This window comes from Oncorhynchus gorbuscha, linkage group LG18 (genome assembly GCF_021184085.1).
Source record: "Oncorhynchus gorbuscha isolate QuinsamMale2020 ecotype Even-year linkage group LG18, OgorEven_v1.0, whole genome shotgun sequence".
Taxonomy (NCBI): Eukaryota; Metazoa; Chordata; class Actinopteri; order Salmoniformes; family Salmonidae; genus Oncorhynchus; species Oncorhynchus gorbuscha.
In genome coordinates, this window is record NC_060190.1 from 45,445,702 (window position 1) to 45,471,083 (window position 25,382).

The 25,382-nt window shown below is 44.6% G+C and overlaps 2 protein-coding genes across 3 annotated transcripts; one reads left to right on the forward strand and one right to left on the reverse strand.

Annotated features, from left to right (window-relative positions):
* Positions 1-1,095: 1,095 nt before the first annotated feature.
* Positions 1,096-9,168, reverse strand: thumpd3 (THUMP domain containing 3). The gene is made up of 10 exons (XM_046311823.1): positions 9,060-9,168; positions 8,518-8,842; positions 5,837-5,914; positions 5,189-5,671; positions 4,815-4,945; positions 4,483-4,552; positions 4,241-4,356; positions 4,016-4,120; positions 3,756-3,879; positions 1,096-1,762 (listed from the first exon to the last, which is right to left on the reverse strand). The coding sequence occupies exons 2-10, from the start codon at positions 8,764-8,766 to the stop codon at positions 1,565-1,567; spliced, it is 1,554 nt and encodes a 517-aa protein (XP_046167779.1). The 5' UTR covers positions 8,767-8,842; positions 9,060-9,168; the 3' UTR covers positions 1,096-1,564.
* LOC124003515 lies at positions 9,137-12,390 on the forward strand. 2 transcript variants are annotated; one of them, XM_046311820.1, is made up of 2 exons: positions 9,137-9,570; positions 9,811-12,390. In XM_046311820.1, exon 2 carries the CDS (start codon positions 9,819-9,821, stop codon positions 11,532-11,534), a length of 1,716 nt encoding a protein of 571 aa, XP_046167776.1. In that variant the 5' UTR covers positions 9,137-9,570; positions 9,811-9,818; the 3' UTR covers positions 11,535-12,390. The 2 variants fall into 2 exon arrangements, with proteins under 2 accessions (XP_046167776.1, XP_046167778.1); XM_046311822.1 differs by having other exon boundaries at positions 9,143-9,246.
* The last annotated feature ends 12,992 nt before the right edge of the window (positions 12,391-25,382 follow it).

Below are 25,382 nucleotides of genomic sequence, written 5' to 3' on the forward strand. Positions count from 1 at the left end.
CCTTAATCAACTTTAGGAGACGGTCCTGGCGCTTGCTGGACTTTCTTGGGCGCCCTGAAGCCTTCTTCACAACAATTGAACCGCTCTCCTTGAAGTTCTTTGATCCAATAAATGGTTGATTTAGGTGCAATCTTACTGGCAGCAATATCCTTGCCTGTGAAGCCTTTTTTTGTGCAAAGCAATGATGACAGCATGTGTTTCCTTGCAGGTAACCATGATTGACAGTGGAAAACAATGATTCCAAGCACCACCCTCCTTTTGAAGCTTCCAGTCTGTTATTCGAACTCAATCAACATGACAGAGTGACCTCCAGCCTTGTCCTCGTCAATACTCACACCTGTGTTAACGAGAGAATCACTGACATAATGTCAGCTGGTCCTTTTGTGGCAGGGCTGAAATGCAGTGAAAATGTTTTTTTTTTAGGATTCAGTTTATTTGCATGGCAAAGAGGGACTTTGTAATTCATCGGATCACTATTCATAACATGCTGGAGTATATGGAAATTGTCATCATACAAACTGAGGCAGCAGACTGAAAATTAATATTTGTGTCATTCTCAAAACTTTTGGCAATGACTATACAAAGCAGGATCAATAAGTTAGCCAGCTAACTTCAATAAACCAGAAATAACTGTTGATTCCCTGATTCAACAAAAAAGCTAAAGTTGTGTGTTGTTGTGTCAATTAGACCATGCCAATTTCAAGCTTATCTTTCAAAACAAATCTAAAGTTATTTCAGAATATTAGGCATATTGGCTGACTAACCCCTCTGATGTAAGGAAAGAGTACCCACCACTGAGACACTGTTGTCATTGTTTATGAGGCTGGGTGATGCATGATTGTGTGCAGACTTGTGTCATGAAAAAAGTCCATTACATCAACATTAAAGGGGCAATCTGTAGTAGCTTCATTCATTTTAAGAGGACTTCTGAATTAAATAAATGTCCACATTGATTCTTGAAGAATCTCTTTGGGCTAACTCTTCCCACTTGCAAACCACAACCTGAAAACAACTGACATTTGATTTCAGTCATGGAAATGAACATTTCTTAATAAAACAAATATAAAACGAGGCCAAATTAGGAAGTAGTCACCCTTTAACGCATGTTTGGAAACAGGTTTTATTTACCATAAAGTCTCATGTTACAGAACCTGCCAACAAGTCATCAATGGAGTGGAGAGGTGTGGTCATTTGAACTGATTCCCTCAACAACACAATAGGCATATAAATCAAGTCTTGCTTACCTACAGTAGCTAAAAGAACAACGGATGATTAATGACTTACATTCAATATAACTGGCACTCAGGTGTAGCAAGACAACTTTTTATAAAGCTTGGGTTTAACATGAAAATTAAACTGGTTGTAGTAAGTAGGCAGTCAACTTTTTTCACTTCACCAAAACCTTGTCTGTCTATAACACAGTAAAACTTAGGAAAGGTTTCCCTTTGAGACACTCACTTTTGGACCTTCAACAAATAAAATAGATTAATCAAATAAATAATGGCAAAAGGTCATTTCTATGCCATTTCTAAAGTATATTCTGTATAGGTGGGGCTTAACTCGGTCACTTAACCTCCTTTTCCCTTTCCTCTGCTGTTTTTTCCTTCCCTGGTTGCTCTTCTAGAGGTTCCCTGACATCTTCTGGGGTTTGGCCAAAGATCCCTGCTGTGCGCTTGAGGAGGAACACCCCTGCGTGTAGGCCCCCTACGTTGACCCAGACAGTGTGGTGCTTCCGCCAGAGTCCTCCCATCCTCGATATGGCCTGAGGGAGACAGATGCACCCGGTCACAAGACACTCATGGCACAAAGTCATTAAAGTTGACACACCACAGTATTGCTTGAATAAACACCATCTGGCCAAGGGACCTCCTATTTATTTATTTATTTCACCTTTATTTAACCAGGTAGGCAAGTTGAGAACAAGTTCTTATTTACAACTGCGACCTGGCCAGGGTAGCCTAGTGGTTAGAGCGTTGGACTAGTAACCGGAAGGTTGCGAGTTCAAACCCCCGAGCTGACAAGGTACAAATCTGTTGTTCTGCCCCTGAACAGGCAGTTAACCCACTGTTCCCAGGCCGTCATTGAAAATAAGAATATGTCCTTAACTGACTTGCCTGGTTAAATAAAAGGTACAAATAAAAAAATAAAGCAAAGCAGTGCAACAAAAACCAAACGTACAGTCAATAACACAATAGAACAATCTGTATACAGCGTGTGCAAATGAAGTAAGGAGGTAAGGCAATAAATAGGCCATAGTGGTGAAGTAATTACAATTTAGCAATTGATACTGGAGTGATATGTGCAGATGAGGATGTGCAAGTATAAATACTGGTGTGCAAAGAGCAGAAAAACAAAAACAAATATTGGGATGAGGTAGGTAGTTGGATGGGATATTTAGATGGGCGGTGTACAGCTGCAGCGATCGGTAAGCTGCTCTGACAGCTGATACTTAAAAAGTTAGTGAGGGAGATATAAGTCTCCAACTTCAGTGATTTTTCACTTCATTCCAGTCATTGGCAGCAGAAAACTGGAAGGAAAGGTGGCCAAAGGAGATGTTGGCTTTGGGGATGACCAGGGGAAATATACCTGCTGGAGCGCGTGCTACGGTGGGTGTTGTTTTCATGACCAGTGAGCTGAGATAAAGCAGAGCTTTACCTAACAAAGACTTATAGATGACCTGGAGCCAGTGGGTTTGGCAACGAATATGTAGCAAGGACCAGCCAATGGGAGCATACAGGTCACAGTGGTGGGTAGTATATGGGACTTGTGACAAAACAGATGGCACCGTGATAGACTGCATCCAATTTATTGAGTAGAGTATTGGGAGGCTATCTGCCGAAGTCGAGGATCGGCAGGATAGTCAGTTTTATGAGGGTATGTTTGGCAGCATGAGTGAAGGAGGCTTTGTTGCGAAATAGGAAGCCAATTCTAGATTTAATTTTGGATTGGAGATGCTTAATATGAGTCTGGAAGGAGAGTTTGCGGTCTAGCCAGTCACCTAGTTATTTATAGTTGTCAACATATTCTAAGTCAGAACCGTCCATAGTTGTGAGGCTAGTCGGGCGGGCAGGTGTGGGCAGTGATCGGTTGAAGAGCATTCATTTCGTTTTACTAGCATTTAAGAGTAGTTGGAGGCCACAGAAGGAGTGTTGTAGGGCATTGAAGCTCGTTTGGAGGTTTATTAACACCGTGTCCAAAGAAGGGCCAGATGTATACAGAATGGTGTCATTTGCGTAGAGGTGGATCAGAGAATCACCAGCAGCAAGAGCAACATCATTGATATATAGAGAAGAGTCGGCCAGAGAATTGAACCCTTCAACACACCCATAGAGACTGCCAGAGGTTCGAACAACAGGCCCTCCGATTTGACACACTGAACTCTATCAGAGAAGTAGTTGGTGAACCAGGCGAGGCAGTCATTTGAGAAACCAAGGCTGCTGAGTCTGCCGATAAGAATACGTGATTGACAAGAGTCGAAAGCCTTGGCCAGGTCGATGAAGACGGCTGCACAGTACTGTCTTTTATCGATGGAAACAGAGTAGACTCAGTCCATACCATACACTAACAACAGATGTTTGTTTGTTCACACAGATATTGGTGTGGACGAATTTAATAAGACACCACAACCTCCTCAACTACTCATTCTCTGGTTATCCTGGAATTTCCTATTGATGACCGAGCCTTCTGGTACAGACAGGTTAGGACACTCCATCTACCACAGATTACACAATCTTACTGTATGTGTGGTACATTACCTTTTGAAAGCATTTCTTATCCTGGGTCAGGATGACGGCCTTCCCTGAGCCTGGTCTGGACACCCGGGCCATCTCTCTCAGACAGGGTGGGTACAGGTCCCAATTCTTCTTCCTGGAGCCCATTCTATAACAAAACCACACAATGTACACCTCAGCCACGGAAACAATACCAATACATTCCATGTAGAAATTAGCAATATCTAGGAGTTTTAGTCAATGTTGGGTGTAGGTCCTAATTGAAATAGTTCTGTGGTTCCTACCTCTTCCCAAAGGGCATGTCAGTGATGATGATGTCCACTGAGTTGGTTCTCATGGGTAGATGGCACAGGTCCCACTGCACTGTGTCTATGGGCAACCCTGGCGTACTGCAGGGTTGGGGAGTAAATGGAGTTAACACAACTAACGATCAAAGGGGGGTGACTAAAAAGGGGGGTGACTAATTCACATAAAGTAACTTGTGTATGATTTGATTGGTTGCGTCTCACCTGCTCTTGTCTAGTCTCTTCTTCTGGATGTGACAGATGTTGTTGACTGTGCGGCTCACTGCCATGTCATTGTTGTCTCCGGCCAGGTAGAATGCCTGCTGCCATTCAATGGCTCCCTGATCGAGACAATCAATTACTCAGTAGGCTATACTATCTGATTACTACTTCATGGAAGTCAAAGTCAGTTACCGTAGTCATATTTTCTCTTTTTAATAACAGTGTATTGTGATTCTCCTTCTTACCTCTAAAGGTATTGCTCCAGTTCCACACATGGGATCAAGTATAACATCAGATGCCTGAGGCTTAGAGAGTCTGTCCAATGAAAGAAGTATCACAGTTGTCATTTGATTTTCACAAATTTGAATCAATTAGAGGCAACATACTTTAACGAAGCACTACAATTGCTGTATGTGTTGTGTATATCAAAATAGGTTGCATCAAGAAATCACAGAACGGGGTTATTTTATCACAATCCGTATTTCACCCATGTATTATCAAAGTGCAGGCATGAGGTAGAGAGAGCTTTCCGTTTAGCTTGACTGTACTGAGTGTGAATGGAGGGAGAGTAGGAGACCTGAGCATGCCATAGCACAGCGTGGAGCGCAGCGTGGTGGGTCCAAAGTGGGTGATGTTTCTTCTGTGGAGACTCTCCTCTGTCAGGGCAATGCCAATCACCACCTCAACGTTATGTATGTTCAGAAGGACCTGCCAACACACACACAAACACACAGTGAAATCATAATGAAAACACACTTTCATTTCACATTATGTGACCCCACCTATTTATTTTAAGGTCAAATATTTGCTCTCAGAACTGTTATTCCTAACCTGTTTGTTTTTTTTGTAATGTAATCAACTAAGTCTTATCTTGACAAGCCTGGCTAGGGCAGAGGAATTCAGTGGGTGCCAGTCCCGTTGGAACAGGATGCAATGTTATGTTATTTTTACCTCAATATCAAACTTGGTCATGTCTGCTTTCCACTGGAAGAAGTCTTGCACGGCACCACCAAAGTCCCTGGCGGCCTCGTTGGAGGAAAAGCTGTGCTTGTCTCCTGCTCGGCTGCACGTCACACGAAACTTCAGGGCCTTTGGTCCTGGCTCCTGTCCCTCCACCTCCTGCTGCTCACCCAGGGGGCTGTTCTCCAGGTCAGGTGACCCGCCCCCTTGGCCTGTAGTAGGTGCCTGAGGCTCCAGCTGCAGCTTCTCTATCTCTGCGGTGACCATCTCCATGGTGTCCGTCTCCACAACGTCTTTGTTGGCTTTGCCTCTATCTCTGAAATTTCGGCCTCTCCGTCCCTTCCCCTTAGGACCTTGGGGCCGTCTATGGGGTCCCCTCTTCTTCTTCAGAGAGGTGTTCAGTTTCCAGACCTTTAGTGCGTTGGTCCATGGCAGCTTGGAGGCCAGCTTCTGCAAGTCCTCCAATGTCTCCTCCTGTTGGACAGAATTGGTAATGTTTCTATCAAATACCCTAACAGGGAAAAAGCATGGTATAAAGTGTAGTGGACTTTTATTACCAACATGAATGTTATAATTGAAGTGAATGTGTATGGGCTGTATGAATTCAGGTTGGCTGTGCTGTAATGAAAAGAGACATACCTTTGAGTCTTTAAACTGATAGTTGTCATACTCTTCAACCACAACAAACAGGTTGTCCACAGACCTCAGATTATGGACCTAGAAAGAGGAGGCACAGGTAAAAAAGCTAGGTTATATTTTGAATTTACTCAATGGTACTGTAACAGCCAGGTGAACAAACCATTATGAATGTGTACAAAATTAATCAAAAGTTTGATGCATTGTATTTTTTAAATCTGACCACAATTCTATCCTCCTGATTCCTGCTTACAAGCAAAAACTTAAGCAGGAAATACCAGTGACTCACTCAATACGGAAGTGGTCAGATGACGCGGTTGCTACACTACAGGACTGTTTAGCTAGCACAGACTGGAATATGTTCCGGGATTCATCCAATGGCATCGTGGAAAAATAATATGTTGTTCTGCCCCTGAACAAGGCAGTTAACCCACTGTTCCTAGGCCGTCATTGAAAATAAGAATTAAGTGCATCGATGACGTCATCCCCACAGTGACTGTACGTACATATCCCAACCAGAAACCATGGATTACAGGCAACATCCGCATCGAGCTAAAGGCTAGAGCTGCCGCTTTCAAGGAGCGGGAGACTAATCCAGATGCTTATAAGAAATCCTGCTATGCCCTCAGACGAACCATCAAGCAAGCAAAGCGACAATACAGGATTAAGATTGAATCCTACTACACCGGCTCTGACGCTAGTCGGATGTGGCAGGGCTTGAAAACTATTACAGACTACAAAGGGAGACCCAGACACGAACTGCTCAGTGACACGAGACTACCAGATGAGCTAAAAGCCTTTTATGCCCACTTCGAGGCAAGCAACACTGAAGCATGCACGAGAGCACCAGCTGTACTGGATGACTGTGTGCTAACGCTCTCGGTAGCCGATGTGAACAAAACATTTAAATAGGTCAACATTCCCAAAGCCACGGAGTCAGACGGATTACCAGGATGTGTACTCAAAGCATGCGTGGGCCAACTGTCAAGTGTCTATAATTACATTTTCAACCTCTCCCTGACCGAGTCTGTAATACCTACATGTTTCAAGCAGACCACCATAGTCCCTGTGCCCAAGGAAGCAAATGTAACCTGCCTAAATTATTACCGCCCCGTGGCACTCACGTCGGTAGCCATGAAGTGCTTTGAAAGGCTGGTCATGGCTCACATCAACAGCATCCTCCCGAACACCCTAGACCCACTCCAATTCGCATACCGCCCCAACAGATCCACAGATGACGCAATCTCAATCACACTCCACACCGCTCTTTCTCACATGGACAAAATGAACACCTATGTGAGAATGCTGTTCATCAACTACAGCTCAGCGTTCAACACCATAGTTCCCACGAAGCTCATCACTAAGCTAAGGACTTTGGGACTAAACACCTCCCTCTGCAACTGGATCGTGGACTTCCTGACGGGCCTCCCCAGGTGGTAAGAATAGGCAACAGGTGGTAAGAGTCTGCAATGCTGATCCTTAACACTGGGGCCCCTCAGGGGTGTGTACTTAGTCCCCTCCTGCATTCCCTGTTCACCCACGACTGCGTGGCCAAATACGACTCCAACACCATCAATAAGTTTGCTGACGACAACAGTGGTAGGCCTGATCACCGACAAGATGGCCTATATGGAGGAGGTCAGAGAACTGGCAGTGTGGTGCCAGGACAACAACCTCTCCCTCAATGTGAGCAAGACAAAGGAGCTGATCGTGGACTACAGGAAATGTTTTCTTCTTGAACCGCACTGTTGGTTAAGGGCTTGTAAGTAAGCATTTCACGGTAAAGTCTACACTTGTTGTATTTGGCGCATGTGAAAAACAAAGTTTGATTTGATGCCCACACAAAGAATAATAGGCTTTTTTATCAAGCATTTAAACTAGGCTTAAATGGCATCTGTATTTCATCATATTCAAAACACTCTTGTAATAGTCATATTAAAGTAGCCAAAAAAGGTGGTTTTGCAATACTCATAAATCAAGATGAAGGATATTGACTAATTCTGCAGTTACAGTAATAGGAAATGTAGGTTGGGTCGTTCCACCGATAGTGCTTTTCGGGCAGTGTAATTTGGTAAAAGAAAACAAATAATTTCAACTAATTTTAACATTATGTCATAAAGTACACATGTTCAACTTTATAAAAAACATGTTTTCCCATCTCAAGAGGTTAAATTAAGAAAAATTACAATTAGTGCCAATTACATCAAACAGATTTGATGTAACAGGATTGAAATGGTCATAACTCCCCTTGTGACAGGAGAAATGGAAGCTTGCTGTGTGCAACAGGGAGGGGAAATTGAATGCAAGCTTCATGTTTTTTATACATATACATATATTTACATTTCTAGCTATCTATCTATCTATCTATCTATCTATCTATCTATCTATCTATCTATCTATCTATCTATCTATCTATCTATCTATCTATGGGTAACGGGGTTGACGTGTTATGCTCAACCCACTCAGTTTTCCTCCACAAAATGGCCAAAGAGCAGAACCAGCTCACCTGCATGTTTCTTTAAAAAAAAAGGAAGTTTCACCATAGTAAAACGAGAGTTAAGTTCACGTAACAGGGTTGACCTTAAAACGTATTTACTAATCACGTGAAATAAATCATAATCTTCAGAAATAACTTTGTTGTTTTGACACCAGGCATACCGTCGGCAAAGCCAATGGCATCTTACCTGTGAGAGCTTATCTGTGGTTATTTGGAAGTATATTCGACCGCGGTCCTTGCTTATTGTTGCATCAGCCCCAATCTTCTCCTGGACTTCCTCTGCAGCAGTGTTTTCAAACCCTGTGGGGACTGTTGCTCCAATGGTGACCGTAATGACCTCACAGTCTGTCTCCCCATCACTGGCAGACTGGCTGCTTGTCTCCACACCCACCGCCAGGGGGCACTGCTGCCCCTCAATACTGTCTTGTGAAGACATGGTACTGTAAGCTGCCAATCACTGGATAAATAATGCACTTTGATGTTCCCAGTGACTACAAGAAGCAGGAATGTACCTGGAGAAGATACATAGAAACACCATTGTACGCAAATAGTACAAATCACCACGGGGTTGCTGTAGGCTTGACTGAAATATTTTCTCAGCAAGCACATGTCAGATATATCGGCTATTATGGCTAGCCAGCTAATTGGCCGAAGCTACACTTGAGTCAAAACATCTGGCAACAGCTATCAGCATTCCTTTTAATCAAATGGTTGTTTGGTGAAACCTACCGGTGTTTTGCTGTTTCAAAGCTCAGTTCATGGCTTGTTCACTGCACTCTCATGGTTCCTCAAACAACTGCAAACGGAAACCCATGTGGGTAACAGAAGTACTTCCGGGTTACAGCAACGAAAATAAAAAGTTCCGCGTTTCATATTCCTTTCTGATTTATCACTAGTTGTGGATTAATACAAATAGGTCAGTAGATAAACGTATTTTCGTTGACGTGTTATTATTATATTATCATGGATAAAGTTGCTTAGCGAACATTATATAGCTGTATCTACTAGCTTGTATAGCAGCTGGTGGCAAAAAGGTACATTTCCGGTAAATTTCCATGAAAAATTTCAACGAACTGTTTGTAATGTTGGGAATTTTAGAAGCACTTCTGTATTTTTAATGTGGAGAAACACGGTACTCTTTTTGAAAGGAGCTATTCTTTATACTTCAGCAATACATATATTATATTTGCTACATCAGGACAGGATACCATTGTTAACGATATCCTCCCTAGTGAGTAAGGTAAGTTGATTATGGTTTTGATTGAGCATCTTGTTCTTTAAATAACTCCACACTTGTCTATTTCCACACAAGCTAAAACATATGTATATAAAAACATTTCAAGCCCAATAGGCTAATCATACTTCCAACTTATTGTTTTATGAATTTGCCAGTGCATACTGTAGGCTGCCTTTAACATTTTATGTTGTTTCATGCTGTTATGTGTTGGCTAATTTAAACATTCCCACTTTATTTCTATAGGGGGAAGAATGCCACGTTTAGTATCAGATGTGTGGAAGCATTTCACCCCAGCCATTAATGACGATGGGAAGACTATGTACATGTGCAACTACTGTACAAAGCAGTATGTAAAGAATGCCACAAAGTTGCAGGTGCATTTAACCAAATGCAAAAATGCAACATTATATCAAAGCGCACAAGAACCATTGTTCTGCCATACAATGGAAGACCACAGCCAGAAGAATGCTGATGAGTGCCTGGCTCGAGCTGTATATGCCACCGGCTCACCCCTCATGCTCAGTGAGAATGTGTACTGGAAGAGATGTTTCAATGTTATTTGCCCTGGATACTCTCCTCCGAACAGAGATGCTCTGTCTACTAATTTACTGGAAGCTGAGTTCAACAGAGTGCAAGGAAAGGTGAAGGAAACAATAGAGAAGGCAGACAGTGTTGCTGTTGTCTCCGAAGGGTGGTCAAATGTACAAGGTGATGGCATCATAAACTACATAGTCTCTACTCCTCTACCATTGGTTTTCAAGACGACAGACAAAAAGGACAACACACACACGAGCACGCACATTGCTGATGAGCTGAAGGCTGTAATCAATGACGTTGGACCACAGAAGGTGTTTGCTGTTGTTACTGATAGTGCTGCAAACATGAAGGCTGCCTGGGCACAAGTGGAGGAGGCCTACCCTCACATTACACCTATTGGGTGCATGGTTCATGGGCTTAACCTACTCATCAAGGACATCATGAGTTTGCAAACAATGGAAACACTATACAAGACAGCCAAGCAAGTTGTACAGGATGTCAGGAGCAAAGAGGAAGTGTCAGCAACCTACAGCAATAAAAATACAAAGAAAAATAACACCACACTGAAACTGACCTGCAACATTAGATGGGCTGGGGTTGTCACCATGTACAGCAGCCTTCTGAAAGACAAGGAGTCTCTGCAAGAAATGGCAAGATCACAGTCTGTGGAAATTGAAATCTCCATCAGGAAAATACTGCTTGATGATGTGTTTTGGGAGAGAGTGGTCCGCAATCTTACGCTACTCTCACCGATTGCATTTGCCATTGATCAGATTGAAGGAGAGGATGCTGTCTTGTCAGATGTTCTCAGGATTTTTGCTGATTTAAAAGACAAAATCAGCACAGCCCTCCCTTCAGCCTTGCTACTCAACACAGAGGAGACGGCAGTTGTTCGATTTCTGGAGCTGTGTGGAGAGTTTTGTATCAAGCCAATTCACGCAGCAGCATACATGCTGGATCCAAAGCATATTGGGAAACAAATACTTTCTGGAGAACAGATCAACAGCGCATACTATGTGATTTCTACCCTCTCACACCACCTCAATCTTGATGAGGGCAAAGTTCTGGCAAGTCTGGCAAAGTTTTCTACCAAGCAAGGCCTTTGGAATGGGGATGGGATATGGCAATCATGCCAGCACATTTCTCCCTACACCTGGTGGAAGGGTCTCTGTGCATCCGAGGCCCTGTCACCCATCGCCTCTGTGATCCTTCAGATCCCACCAACATCAGCAGCTTCTTTGCGCCTCAGAGCATTCTTTGGGAAAACCAAAACAAAGGTGGGCAACAGTTTAACAAACAACAGAGTGGAGAAATTGGTGGCTATTAGGGCCAACCTTAACCTTTTTGAGCCAGGAACAGAACTAGGGTCCAGCACACAGCTTCAGAGTGACACAAAGGATGAAATGGACATTAAATCAGAGTCTGAGTGAACAACTAAGGATGAAAAGGGGACAAAATATGAACAACGAGCTTAATAAGTGGACATGTCATTTATTATTATTTTTAGATGCCTTTTTGGGGGGGGCGGGGGGGTTCAGGTGGACATGAGAAATAATTTGAAATTGATAGTTTTGTTAAAATAATGTTTTTGGGATGGATAATTTGAGCAATGTTACATGTTAGGCTACTGTTGGATTCTAGCTTGAAATATACTTATTCATGTTACCATACCAGAACCATACCAGAACGTATTGATTACTTTACATGTATAAGGAATGTGTTAGGGTCAATGAAGGGTACAGAGGAACTCTGTGTGTGGAAAGTTATTGAGTGATATGGAAAGTTACCAAGAGGGAAAAGGGGAAGTGCAGAAAGTTGATATTCTGTTCAAATATGTTATCGTTGAATATGAATGTTCCTACCGAGGGAGGCAAAGGGCAACAGTAGACTAGTTTTAGTACCTGATAAGGCAGGCCAGTTGCTGCGGAACCAGGACCACGAGGGATGTGGGACTCAACTCGAGACAAGGTCAACAGTTGAAGACAAATGACACTGCTGGGAGGGGGGCCACAGAGGCCCACCATGAAGGCCATCTGAACACAGTCCTATCTCACGCACACATATTTCCAAGCCCATGAGGGTCCTAGACTTAGGCAGGGCCATGACAATACCAGTAAGAGGAATCTACTATGTTTCTGCCTAACAACAGATACTACTTTCCTATCTTAGACATGCAAGGAGATGACTCTGCCTAGTTGGAAGGTATAAAGATGTGCTTGTGTGACTTGTAATGTTGTCTTTGCAGCTGTATGACCCAGTGGGTGAATAAACTTGGTTTGAGCTTTTCCTAGTTGTTCGTTTGAGTTTTTACTCTGTTCAGAACCTAGCACTACTTAATTGAAGTTCAAAACCTAAGTAGATCCTGTTATTTGTATGGAAGTGTAAGTCTTATTTGATGACAAAGAGAACAAAAGAGTAAGTCAGTGTGCAAAAAAATCCCCACAAAAAGTCCCATGGTATATTTCCCATTTGGAGATTTCCCAGGATTTCACAACCCTGGGCAATGATTATAGGAGGCATGTGATGAGTTTACAATAAATCACCAGAAGAGGGGGGTAGTGGACCACAGGTGAATAGCCTAGATATAGGCATGCAGAACTGGCAAGCAGATAAACAGTCGACTGGAAATTAAAATATTAATTTGATGGTTGTCTGATTTGAAAAAAAAAAACTCCAAAGGACTTCACATGTTACAGTGACAAGAATGGGATTATACCACAAATGGCAAGCCTAAAGTTATTTGCAATCTATCTGGATGTGAGCAATAACTTATGTAACTTAAAGTTACATTAAGAATACCACACCTGGTCCTTGCCAAGCACAACGTTATTGGCTAAACCCAATCTAAGGGAATTGTTTTGCTATGCTTCATTAAAAGCAGTTTTGTACTATAAACATCTTCTAGCCTTCCTAGAAAAGGAGGGCTGAACAAGCCCCCATTAACATCGACGGGACTGAAGTGGAGCGGGTCGAGAGTTTCATGTTCCTTGGTGTCCACATCACCAACAGACTATCATGGTCCAAACACACCAAAACAGCTGTGAAGAGGGCACGACAACTCCCTTTCCCCCTCAGGAGACTAAAAGGATTTGGCATGGGTACCCAGATCCTCAAAAAGTTATACAGCTGCACCATCGATAGCATCCTGACCGGTTGCATCACCGCCTGGTATGGCAACTGCTCGGCATCTGACTGTAAGTCACAACAGAGGGTAGTGTGTAATGCCCAGTGCAATACTAGGGCCGAGCTTCCTGAAATCCAGGGCCTACAGTTTTAGTCTGAAATTTACATACACTTAGGTTGGAGTAATTAAAATTTGTTTTTCAACCACTCCACAAATGTCTTGTTAATAACAAACTATAGTTTTGGCAAGTCAGTTAGGACATTACTTTGTGCATGACACAAGTAATTTTTCCCAAAATTGTTTACAGACAGATAAGAAATCAGCCAAGACCTCAGAAAAACAATTGTAAACCAAAAATATGGTTCATTCTTGAGAGCAATTTCCAAATGCCTGAAGGAACCACGTCCGTCTGCACAAACAATAGTACGCAAGTATAAACACCATGGGACCACGCAGTCGTCATGTCGCTCAGGAAGGAGACGCGTACTTTGGTGCGAAAAGTGCAAATCAATCCCAGAACAACAGCAAAGGACCTTGTGAAGAAGCTGGAGGAAACAGGTACAAAAGTATCTATATCCACAGTAAAATGAGTCCTATATCGACAATCTTAAAGGCCGCCCAGCAAGGAAGAAGCCACTGCTCCAAAACAGCCATAAAAAAAGCCTTCTACGGTTTGCAACTGCACATGGAGACAAAGATCATACCTTTTGGAAAAATGTCCTCTGGTCTGATGAAACAACAATAGAACTGTTTGGCCATAATGACCATTGTTTTGTTTGGAGGAAAAAGGGGGAGGCTTGCAAGCCGAAGAACACCATCCCAACTGTGAATCACAGGGGTGGCAGCATCATAGACGGCATCATGAGGAGATAAATGATGTGGATATATTGAAGCAACATCTCAAGACATCAGTCAGGAAGTTAAAGCTTGGTCGCAAATGGGCCTTCCAAATGGACAGTGACCTCAAGCATACTTCCAAGTTGTGGCAAAATGGCTTAAGGACAACAAAGTTAAGGTATTGGAGTGGCCATCACAAAGGCTTGACCTCAATCCTGTAGAAAATTTGTGGGCAAAACTGAAAAAGCATGTGCGAGCAAAGGAGACCTACAAACCTGACTCCGTTACACCAGCTCTGTCAGGAGGAATGGGCCAAAATTCACCCAACTTATTGTGGGAAGCTTGTGGAAGGCTACCCAAAACGTTTGACCCAAGTTAAACAATTTAAAGGCAATGTTACCAAATACTAATTGTGTGTATGTAAACTTCTGACCCACTGGGAATGTGATGAAAGAAATAAAAGTTTAAATAAATCATTCTCTCTACTATTATTCTGACATTTCATATTGTTAAAATAAAGTGGTGATCCTAACTGACCTAAGACAGGGATTTTTTAAATGGATTAAATGTCAGGAATTGTGAAAAACTGAGGTTAAATGTAATTGGCTAAGGTGTTTGTATATACTAGGCGTTGTCAGAGGAAGGCCCAAAAAAATGGTCAAAGACTACAGTCACCCATGTCAAAGACGGTTCCCTCTGCTACCGCAAGGCAAGTGGTACTGGAGCGCCAAGTCTAGGAGCAAAAGGCTCCTTAACAGCTTCTACCCCCAAGCCATAAGACTGCTGAATAACTAATCAAATGGCCACCCTGATTATTTACATTGACACTCCCCCTTTGTTTTTACACTGCTGCTATTCACTGTTTATTATCTATGCATAGTGTAAGGGTTGTCGTCGGTGGAAGAAGGATCGGACCAAAGTGGTAAGTGTTCATGATGATATTTAATTGAAACGAACTGAACACTGAAATACAAAACAATAAATGGTGTGAATAAAATTAAAACCGAAACAGTAACGTGTGGCCCAAACACTCACACGGAAACAAACACCCACAAACCAAAAGTGAAACCCAGGCTACTTAAGTATGATTCTCAATCAGAGACAACTAACGACACCTGCCTCTGATTGAGAACCATACTAGGCCGAACACAAAAACCAACATAGAAAAACAAACATAGACTGCCCATCCCAACTCATGCCCTGACCATACTAAAACAAAGAATAAACTGTCATGTTTGTCATTTATTATCTTGTCTTGTCCCTGTGCTCCCCATTCTATTCGTTTCCCTCTGCTGGTCTTATTAGGTTCTTTCCCTCCTTCTATCCCTCTCTCTCCCCCTCCCTCTCCCACTCTCTCGCTCTCTCTTCTCTCTATCGTTCCTGCTCCCAGCTGTTCCTATTCCCCTAATCATCATTTAGTCTTCCCACACCTGTTCCCGATCCTTTCCCCTGATTAGAGTCCCTATTTATTCCTTTGTGTTCCGTTCCTGTCCCGTCGGTTCCTTGTTTTGTATTCACCATGCTGTGATTGTGTTTCGCCCTGTCCTGTCGTGTTTTTTGCCTTCATCAGAGGCTGCGTGTGAGCAGGTGTCTCTGTCTACTACGGCCTGCGCCTACCCGAAGCGACCTGCAGTCTGTGGCCGCTTCTCCAGTTATTCCCCTCTACAGACTAGAGGATTTCTGTTATTCCCTGTTTGGACTTAAATAAACTCTGTTTCTGTTAAGTCGCTTTTGGGTCCTCTTTCACCTGCATGACAGAAGGAACCGACCAAGGAATGGACCCAGCGACTTCAGACGCTCGTTACACTGCCGTCGAGATCCAAGGAGCCATGCTCGGCAGACACGAGCAGGAATTGTCTGCTGCTCGCCATGCCGTGGAGAACCTGGCCGCTCAGGTTTCCGACCTCTCTGGACAGTTCCAGAGTCTACGTCTCGTGCCACCTGTTACTTCCTGGCCTGCCGAGCCTCCAGAACCTAGGGTTAATAACCCACCTTGCTACTCCGGGCAGCCCACTGACTGCCGCTCCTTTCTCACGCAGTGTGAGATTGTGTTCTCTCTCCAACCCAACACATACTCTAGAGAGAGAGCTCGGGTTGCTTACGTCATTTCACTCCTTACTGGCCGGGCTCGAGAATGGGGCACAGCTATCTGGGAGGCAAGGGCTGATTGCTCTAACAAGTTCCAGAACTTTAAAGAGGAGATGATTCGGGTTTTTGACCGTTCAGTTTTTGGTAGGGAGGCTTCTAGGGCCCTGGCTTCCTTATGCCAAGGTGAACGGTCCATAACGGATTATTCTATTGAGTTTCGCACTCTTGCTGCCTCTAGTGAGTGGAACGAGCCGGCGCTGCTCGCTCGTTTTCTGGAGGGACTCCACGCAGTGGTTAAGGATGAGATTCTCTCCCGGGAGGTTCCTTCAGATGTGGACTCTTTGATTGCTCTCGCCATCCGCATAGAACGACGGGTAGATCTTCGTCACCGGGCTCGTGGAAGAGAGCTCGCATCAACGGTGTTTCCCTGCTCCGCATCGCAACCATCTCCCTCCTCTGGCTATGAGACTGAGCCCATGCAGCTGGGAGGATTCGCATCTCGACTAAGGAGAGGGAACGGAGGATCACCAACCGCCTGTGCCTCTATTGCGGAGTTGCTGGACATTTTGTTAATTCATGTCCAGTAAGAGGCCAGAGCCCATCAGTAAGCGGAGGGCTACTGGTGAGCGCTACTACTCAGGTCTCTTCATCTAGATCTTGTACTACTATGTCGGTCCATCTACGCTGGACCGGTTCGGTGCTACATGCAGTGCCTTGATTGACTCTGGGGCTGAGGGTTGTTTCATGGACGAAGCATGGGTTCGGAAACATAACATTCCTTTCAGACCGTTAGACAAGCCTACGCCCATGTTTGCCTTAGATGGTAGTCATCTTCCCAGTATCAAATTTGAGACACTACCTTTAACTCTCACAGTATCTGGTAACCACAGTGAGACTATTTCTTTTTTGATTTTCCGTTCACCGTTTACACCTGTTGTTTTGGGTCATCCCTGGCTAGTATGTCATAATCCTTCTATTAATTGGTCTAGTAATTCTATCCTATCCTGGAACGTTTCTTGTCATGTGAAGTGTTTAATGTCTGCCATCCCTCCCGTTTCTTCTGTCCCTACTTCTCAGGAGGAACCTGGCGATTTGACAGGAGTGCCGGAGGAATATCATGATCTGCGCACGGTCTTCAGTCGGTCCCGAGCCAACTCCCTTCCTCCTCACCGGTCGTATGATTGTAGTATTGATCTCCTTCCGGGGACCACTCCTCCTCGAGGTAGACTATACTCTCTGTCGGCTCCCGAACGTAAGGCTCTCGAGGATTATTTGTCTGTGTCTCTTGACGCCGGTACCATAGTGCCTTCTTCTTCTCCGGCCGGGGCGGGGTTCTTTTTTGTTAAGAAGAAGGACGGTACTCTGCGCCCCTGCGTGGATTATCGAGGGCTGAATGACATAACGGTTAAGAATCGTTATCCGCTTCCCCTTATGTCATCAGCCTTCGAGATTCTGCAGGGAGCCAGGTGCTTTACTAAGTTGGACCTTCGTAACGCTTACCATCTCGTGCGCATCAGAGAGGGGGACGAGTGGAAAACGGCGTTTAACACTCCGTTAGGGCATTTTGAGTACCGGGTTCTGCCGTTCGGTCTCGCCAATGCGCCAGCTGTTTTTCAGGCATTAGTTAATGATGTTCTGAGAGACATGCTGAACATTTTTGTTTTTGTCTATCTTGACGATATCCTGATATTTTCTCCGTCACTCGAGATTCATGTTCAGCACGTTCGACGTGTTCTACAGCGCCTTTTAGAGAATTGTCTCTACGTAAAGGCTGAGAAGTGCTCTTTTCATGTCTCCTCCGTTACTTTTCTCGGTTCCGTTATTTCCGCTGAAGGCATTCAGATGGATTCCGCTAAGGTCCAAGCTGTCAGTGATTGGCCCGTTCCAAGGTCACGTGTCGAGTTGCAGCGCTTTTTAGGTTTCGCTAATTTCTATCGACGTTTCATTCGTAATTTCGGTCAAGTTGCTGCCCCTCTCACAGCTCTTACTTCTGTCAAGACGTGTTTTAAGTGGTCCGGTTCCGCCCAGGGAGCTTTTGATCTTCTTAAAGAACGTTTTACGTCCGCTCCTATCCTCGTTACTCCTGACGTCACTAGACAATTCATTGTCGAGGTTGACGCTTCAGAGGTAGGCGTGGGAGCCATTCTATCCCAGCGCTTCCAGTCTGACGATAAGGTTCATCCTTGCGCTTATTTTTCTCATCGCCTGTCGCCATCTGAGCGCAACTATGATGTGGGTAACCGTGAACTGCTCGCCATCCGCTTAGCCCTAGGCGAATGGCGACAGTGGTTGGAGGGGGCGACCGTTCCTTTGTCGTTTGGACAGACCATAAGAACCTTGAGTACATCCGTTCTGCCAAACGACTTAATGCCCGTCAAGCTCGTTGGGCGTTGTTTTTTCGCTCGTTTCGAGTTTGTGATTTCTTACCGTCCGGGTAGCAAGAACACCAAGCCTGATGCCTTATCCCGTCTGTTTAGTTCTTCTGTGGCTTCTACTGATCCCGAGGGATTCTTCCTTATGGGCGTGTTGTCGGGTTAACAGTCTGGGGAATTGAAAGACAGGTTAAGCAAGCACTCACGCACACTGCGTCGCCGCGCGCTTGTCCTAGTAACCTCCTTTTCGTTCCTGTTTCCACTCGTCTGGCTGTTCTTCAGTGGGCTCACTCTGCCAAGTTAGCTGGTCATCCCGGTGTTCGAGGCACTCTTGCGTCTATTCGCCAGCGCTTTTGGTGGCCGACTCAGGAGCGTGACGCGCCGTTTCGTGGCTGCTTGTTCGGACTGCGCGCAGACTAAGTCGGGTAACTCTCCTCCTGCCGGTCGTCTCAGACCGCTCCCCATTCCTTCTCGACCATGGTCTCACATCGCCTTAGACTTCATTACCGGTCTGCCTTTGTCTGCGGGGGAAGACTGTGAGAGCCGCCAATAAACGCAGGATTAAGAGTCCAAGGTATTGTTGCGGCCAGAGAGTGTGGCTTTCCACTCGCAACCTTCCTCTTATGACAGCTTCTCGTAAGTTGACTCCGCGGTTCATTGGTCCGTTCCGTGTCTCCCAGGTCGTCAATCCTGTCGCTGTGCGACTGCTTCTTCCGCGACATCTTCGTCGCGTCCATCCTGTCTTCCATGTCTCCTGTGTTAAGCCCTTTCTTCGCACCCCGTTCGTCTTCCCTCCCCCCTCCCGTCCTTGTCGAGAGCGCACCTATTTACAAGGTACATAAGATCATGGACATGCGTTCTCGGGGACGGGGTCCCCAATACTTAGTGGATTGGGAGGGTTACGGTCCTGAGGAGAGGAGTTGGGTTCCGTCTCGGGACGTGCTGGACCGTTCACTCATCGATGATTTCCTCCGTTGCCGCCAGGATTCCTCCTCGAGTGCGCCAGGAGGCGCTCGGTGAGTGGGGGTACTGTCATGTTTGTCATTTATTATCTTGTCTTGTCCCTGTGCTCCCCATTCTATTCGTTTCCCTCTGCTGGTCTTATTAGGTTCTTTCCTCCTTCTATCCCTCTCTCTCCCCCCCTCTCTCACTCTCTCGCTCTCTCTTCTCTCTATCGTTCGTTCCTGCTCCCAGCTGTTCCTATTCCCTAATCATCATTTAGTCTTCCCACACCTGTTCCCGATCCTTTCCCTGATTAGAGTCCCTATTTATTCCTTTGTGTTCCGTTCCTGTCCCGTCGGTTCCTTGTTTTGTATTCACCATGCTGTGATTGTGTTTCGCCCTGTCCTGTCGTGTTTTTTGCCTTCATCAGAGGCTGCGTGTGAGCAGGTGTCTCTGTCTACTACGGCCTGCGCCTACCCGAAGCGACCTGCAGTCTGTGGCCGCTTCTCCAGTTATTCCCCTCTACAGACTAGAGGATTTCTGTTATTCCCTGTTTGGACTTAAATAAACTCTGTTTCTGTTAAGTCGCTTTTGGGTCCTCTTTCACCTGCATGACATAAACTAACAGAACTATGGTCAGAACGTGACACACAGTTACTTTACAAATGACCTTGACTAACTTGTATCCCCCAACATTGACTCAGTACCGGTACCCCCTCTATATAGCCTAATTTTTATGTACATTTATTGTGTTACTTTTTGATTGATAATATTTACTAAATACATTTGTTTTTCTTAACTCTATTTCTTGAACTGCATTGTTGGTTAGGGGCTTGTAAGTAAGCATTTCACAGTAAGGTCTACACCTGTTGTATTCGGCGCATGTCACAAATAACATTTGATTTAATCACCCTAACTTAACACTGAGTGGGTGAAAATTAATGCATGAGTTGAAATTCTAAAAAGAGAAAAGAGAGAGAAAGAATAGAAACAACACCATTGCAGCCTGTATCACAGGACTGGGTTTCTGTGGTCCAGATGGGATTGTTTGTTGCTCCCTGCTGCAAGGGGTTGGAGCGGCTGTAGCTGCCTGCCCACCTGAAAGATCCATCCACCAAACACGATCCTCTGTTAACCCTCACACACTCCACTTTGTCAGCCATTCACACACACACACACACACACACACACACACACACACACACACACACACACACACACACACACACACACACACACACACACACACACACACACACACACACACACACACACACACACACACACACACACAATCCCAAACAAGGGGGTAAAATATATAAGAATGAGAAATAACAAGAACATAAGAAAAAAAAATATTTTTAAAGTGGGTAGCTTATCAAAACCGCTGTATTTGTTTGACATCTTTCTCCCAGGCCAATATACGTTTCATAGCGTACGTTCTGTTTATAATTAGGGGAACCTGACAGCTTGCCCAGGAAAATGAGCTCTCCATGGAAGGGTGGCCATGAGAACTGTATTTCCTCTCAGACTATCCACTGTTTTCCAGAAAAGGAATGAAAAAGTAGGTCTACCTGACATTAGCAATATTTATGTTTGATAAAATGGCTTATTATTATGCTGTATAAGACATGCCATATCTAAGATGGAGGGATGAAAGCCTATAATCTTTAAACAGTGTCACCTCTGCCCTCTTGAGGAATCATGCATTCGTCTTTTTCATGCTCAGGATATATTGCATGCACCCCTTTATTTGTTTGTTCAGACCCTAGTTGTAGTCTGGTCAGTCCTACACATCTGGGGTTTTGAAAATCAATCATCACTTTCCTTTCACCACCCATCCTTAGCACTTATCCATACTTATCCAGTAAATGGGGAGTAGAATAACGGTTCCTGTATGTCACATCTACATATTTGATTCATTGTCCCTTGTGAAAGTGTGACGAGACGAGCAGCTGCGATTGTCATCGGCTGGAAGTCTAGTTCAGTGCTTGAGTTAACTCTCATCTATCATCGAACACCAGAAAAGTTATACTGTATATTGGGGAACATTCCACAGAACGTGTCTTTTTTCTTTGTGAAAAGTGGTGAACAGATAGTGGTATTGCAACTACATGTTACAACTGGCCAGGTATAATAAGGGCTCAGAGTTTTCCCTGGTCATGGTCAGGAAAAACTCAGGGCTCTAATTGTAACTTAAGTTGGCAAGAAGCACACCATCCAGCACTATTCTTAATACTGTACATGTGAAGCCATAACAATCAAACATAATTTGAGTTTGCTAATTAAGCTAATAGAGTTTTGTACTCCTCCGTGTTAAAAGTTACACATAGATTAGTCTGTGTGGAGTCTGAGAGGACCGTGGGTGTTTGTTGACGCCAGAGAAAGAACACTCCCACACAGCAGGTGGCTACATGGCGCTGCAGACAGAGGGTCAGAGAAATCTATACAAAAACAATCTCAAACTGCAGGAACTTTAAACATATAGGTAAGTTCTAGATAAAATCCATCAGCATTATATGAAATAATGTTATTAGCCAAATAAGTGATATGAGAGGAGGATAGGTAGAGGCATATAAAAACCCAATAGAACACAGGGTGAGGTCTGGTAACTCATCTCAGGGTTAAGTATGAGGTACCTCTATGTGTTTGTACCAAACAGTCCTGTCCTTCCCTATTATAGTCCTCTATCAGCATCCCACAGCCCTGGGGTCACTCATAAGGGGCCACAGTGACACTCTCCTTTTGTCTGCCCCTCCCCTCTGGTCCATCCAATCAGCACAATTAGAGCTTCCACTCCTGCCACTTCTGCTGAGTGTCAGATGGCCACGGAGTGTCTGTCTGGATAACTATACTCACACTCAATGTACGTTCCAAATGGCACCCTATTCCCTATGGGCCCTGGTCAAAAGCAGTGCACTATAAAGGGAATAGGGTAACATTTGGGAGGTACCCTCTGACACTTCTCCTCTATTCTCAGTGTTGGGCCTATAATCTCCCACTGAGTGAAGCTGAGAATGCAGGCTCTGGCTCTCCAGCATGACTTTATTCACTAGCATGAAATGGAGCTCTAAGCAATCACATATGATAAAGGAAAAATCCTTAGGGATTTAAAGGGTCTTTGGTGAGAGTGTTCCACAGGATCTCTCTCAATGTGGTATTACTCATAAGGGGATAAGTGACTGCTAGACGAGCTGTGCTAATAAGATTCTATACCTACTTTGAAGTCAATATGATCACATATGCACTTCGTTTCTGGTTTGTAGCATTGATCCAACACTGCATGGTTTAAATAGATATACATCGTTGTTATACATACAGAGGAGGAATACTGAGGATTCTAGTTTCATATGAATCAGGTCATTCAAAGGGTCCCACTGGATGTTTTGCCATTATTACTATATTTATTTGTACTTCATGTACAAAAGCACTAGCTCTTCATTTTTATACACAGGGCCATCTGGGGAAGTTAAGTAATGAGAGCAGAAGACACATTTATTTTATTCACTGTACCATGGAAAATAAAGATGTACTCTATTCAGGGCTGTGAAACGATAGAAAACATTTAACCAAGTTAATTGCAGGATTTGCTGTGATTAACCATGATTAAGAGTCTATAATCCAAGTAACATTTAAAACATCTGCATCAAAATCTGTCATTCTAAGCTACAGATCTCTACGTCTCAGTCCACCGAATCTGCCTATGTTGGCCTTCCGCATCTGAGGTGGAAGGTGGCCGAACTTGGTGGCCGAACTTGGTGGCCAAACCGTGAGACATCCTGAAAATGTTTATTTTTATTTTTATTTCTCACGTCTGTAGCATCCGAACGGTTTGGTCTGCAAATTAAAATGACCACTCTGTGGAAACAGAACACGATGGTGTTCTTCGTTTTGATCTATGACCCCCACAAGTGTCACGGGACTCATCTGAAGGTAACCCATATAAATTAATGGAAGTATGGAGGTAGTTTTGTGCCAACAAAAATGAGGGGTTAAATGTGTGTCCAAAAAAACTACAATATATTACTGAGCTTTCTTTAGATCTCCTAAATATAGGACAGGCACTTCAAAACCTTATTATTACTATTGGACTGTCTTTTTAACTGACTTTTTCTATGGCCAGCTGTTTTTCAGGCATTAGTTAATGATGTTCTGAGAGACATGCTGAACATCTTTGTTTTTGTCTATCTTGACGATATCCTGATTTTTTCTCCGTCACTCGAGATTCATGTTCAGCACGTTCGACGTGTTCTACAGCGCCTTTTAGAGAATTGTCTCTACGTAAAGGCTGAGAAGTGCTCTTTTCATGTCTCCTCCGTTACTTTTCTCGGTTCCGTTATTTCCGCTGAAGGCATTCAGATGGATTCCGCTAAGGTCCAAGCTGTCAGTGATTGGCCCGTTCCAAGGTCACGTGTCGAGTTGCAGCGCTTTTTAGGTTTCGCTAATTTCTATCGGCGTTTCATTCGTAATTTCGGTCAAGTTGCTGCCCCTCTCACAGCTCTTACTTCTGTCAAGACGTGTTTTAAGTGGTCCGGTTCCGCCCAGGGAGCTTTTGATCTTCTAAAAGAACGTTTTACGTCTGCTCCTATCCTCGTTACTCCTGACGTCACTAGACAATTCATTGTCGAGGTTGACGCTTCAGAGGTAGGCGTGGGAGCCATTCTATCCCAGCGCTTCCAGTCTGACGATAAGGTTCATCCTTGCGCTTATTTTTCTCATCGCCTGTCGCCATCTGAGCGCAACTATGATGTGGGTAACCGTGAACTGCTCGCCATCCGCTTAGCCCTAGGCGAATGGCGACAGTGGTTGGAGGGGGCGACCGTTCCTTTTGTCGTTTGGACAGACCATAAGAACCTTGAGTACATCCGTTCTGCCAAACGACTTAATGCCCGTCAAGCTCGTTGGGCGTTGTTTTTCGCTCGTTTCGAGTTTGTGATTTCTTACCGTCCGGGTAGCAAGAACACCAAGCCTGATGCCTTATCCCGTCTGTTTAGTTCTTCTGTGGCTTCTACTGATCCCGAGGGGATTCTTCCTTATGGGCGTGTTGTCGGGTTAACAGTCTGGGGAATTGAAAGACAGGTTAAGCAAGCACTCACGCATACTGCGTCGCCGCGCGCTTGTCCTAGTAACCTCCTTTTCGTTCCTGTTTCCACTCGTCTGGCTGTTCTTCAGTGGGCTCACTCTGCCAAGTTAGCTGGTCATCCCGGTGTTCGAGGCACTCTTGCGTCTATTCGCCAGCGCTTTTGGTGGCCGACTCAGGAGCGTGACACGCGCCGTTTCGTGGCTGCTTGTTCGGACTGCGCGCAGACTAAGTCGGGTAACTTTCCTCCTGCCGGTCGTCTCAGACCGCTCCCCATTCCTTCTCGACCATGGTCTCACATCGCCCTAGACTTCATTACTGGTCTGCCTTTGTCTGCGGGGAAGACTGTGATTCTTACGGTTGTCGATAGGTTCTCTAAGGCGGCACATTTCATTCCCCTCGCTAAACTTCCTTCCGCTAAGGAGACGGCACAAATCATTATCGAGAATGTATTCAGAATTCATGGCCTCCCGTTAGACGCCGTTTCAGACAGAGGCCCGCAATTCACGTCACAGTTTTGGAGGGAGTTCTGTCGTTTGATTGGTGCGTCCGTCAGTCTCTCTTCCGGGTTTCATCCCCAGTCTAACGGTCAAGCAGAGAGGGCCAATCAGACGATTGGTCGCATACTACGCAGCCTTTCTTTCAAAAACCCTGCGTCTTGGGCAGAACAGCTCCCCTGGGCAGAATACGCTCACAATTCGCTTCCTTCGTCTGCTACCGGGTTATCTCCGTTTCAGAGTAGTCTGGGTTACCAGCCTCCTTTGTTCTCATCCCAGCTTGCCGAGTCCAGCGTTCCCTCCGCTCAAGCGTTTGTCCAACGTTGTGAGCGCACCTG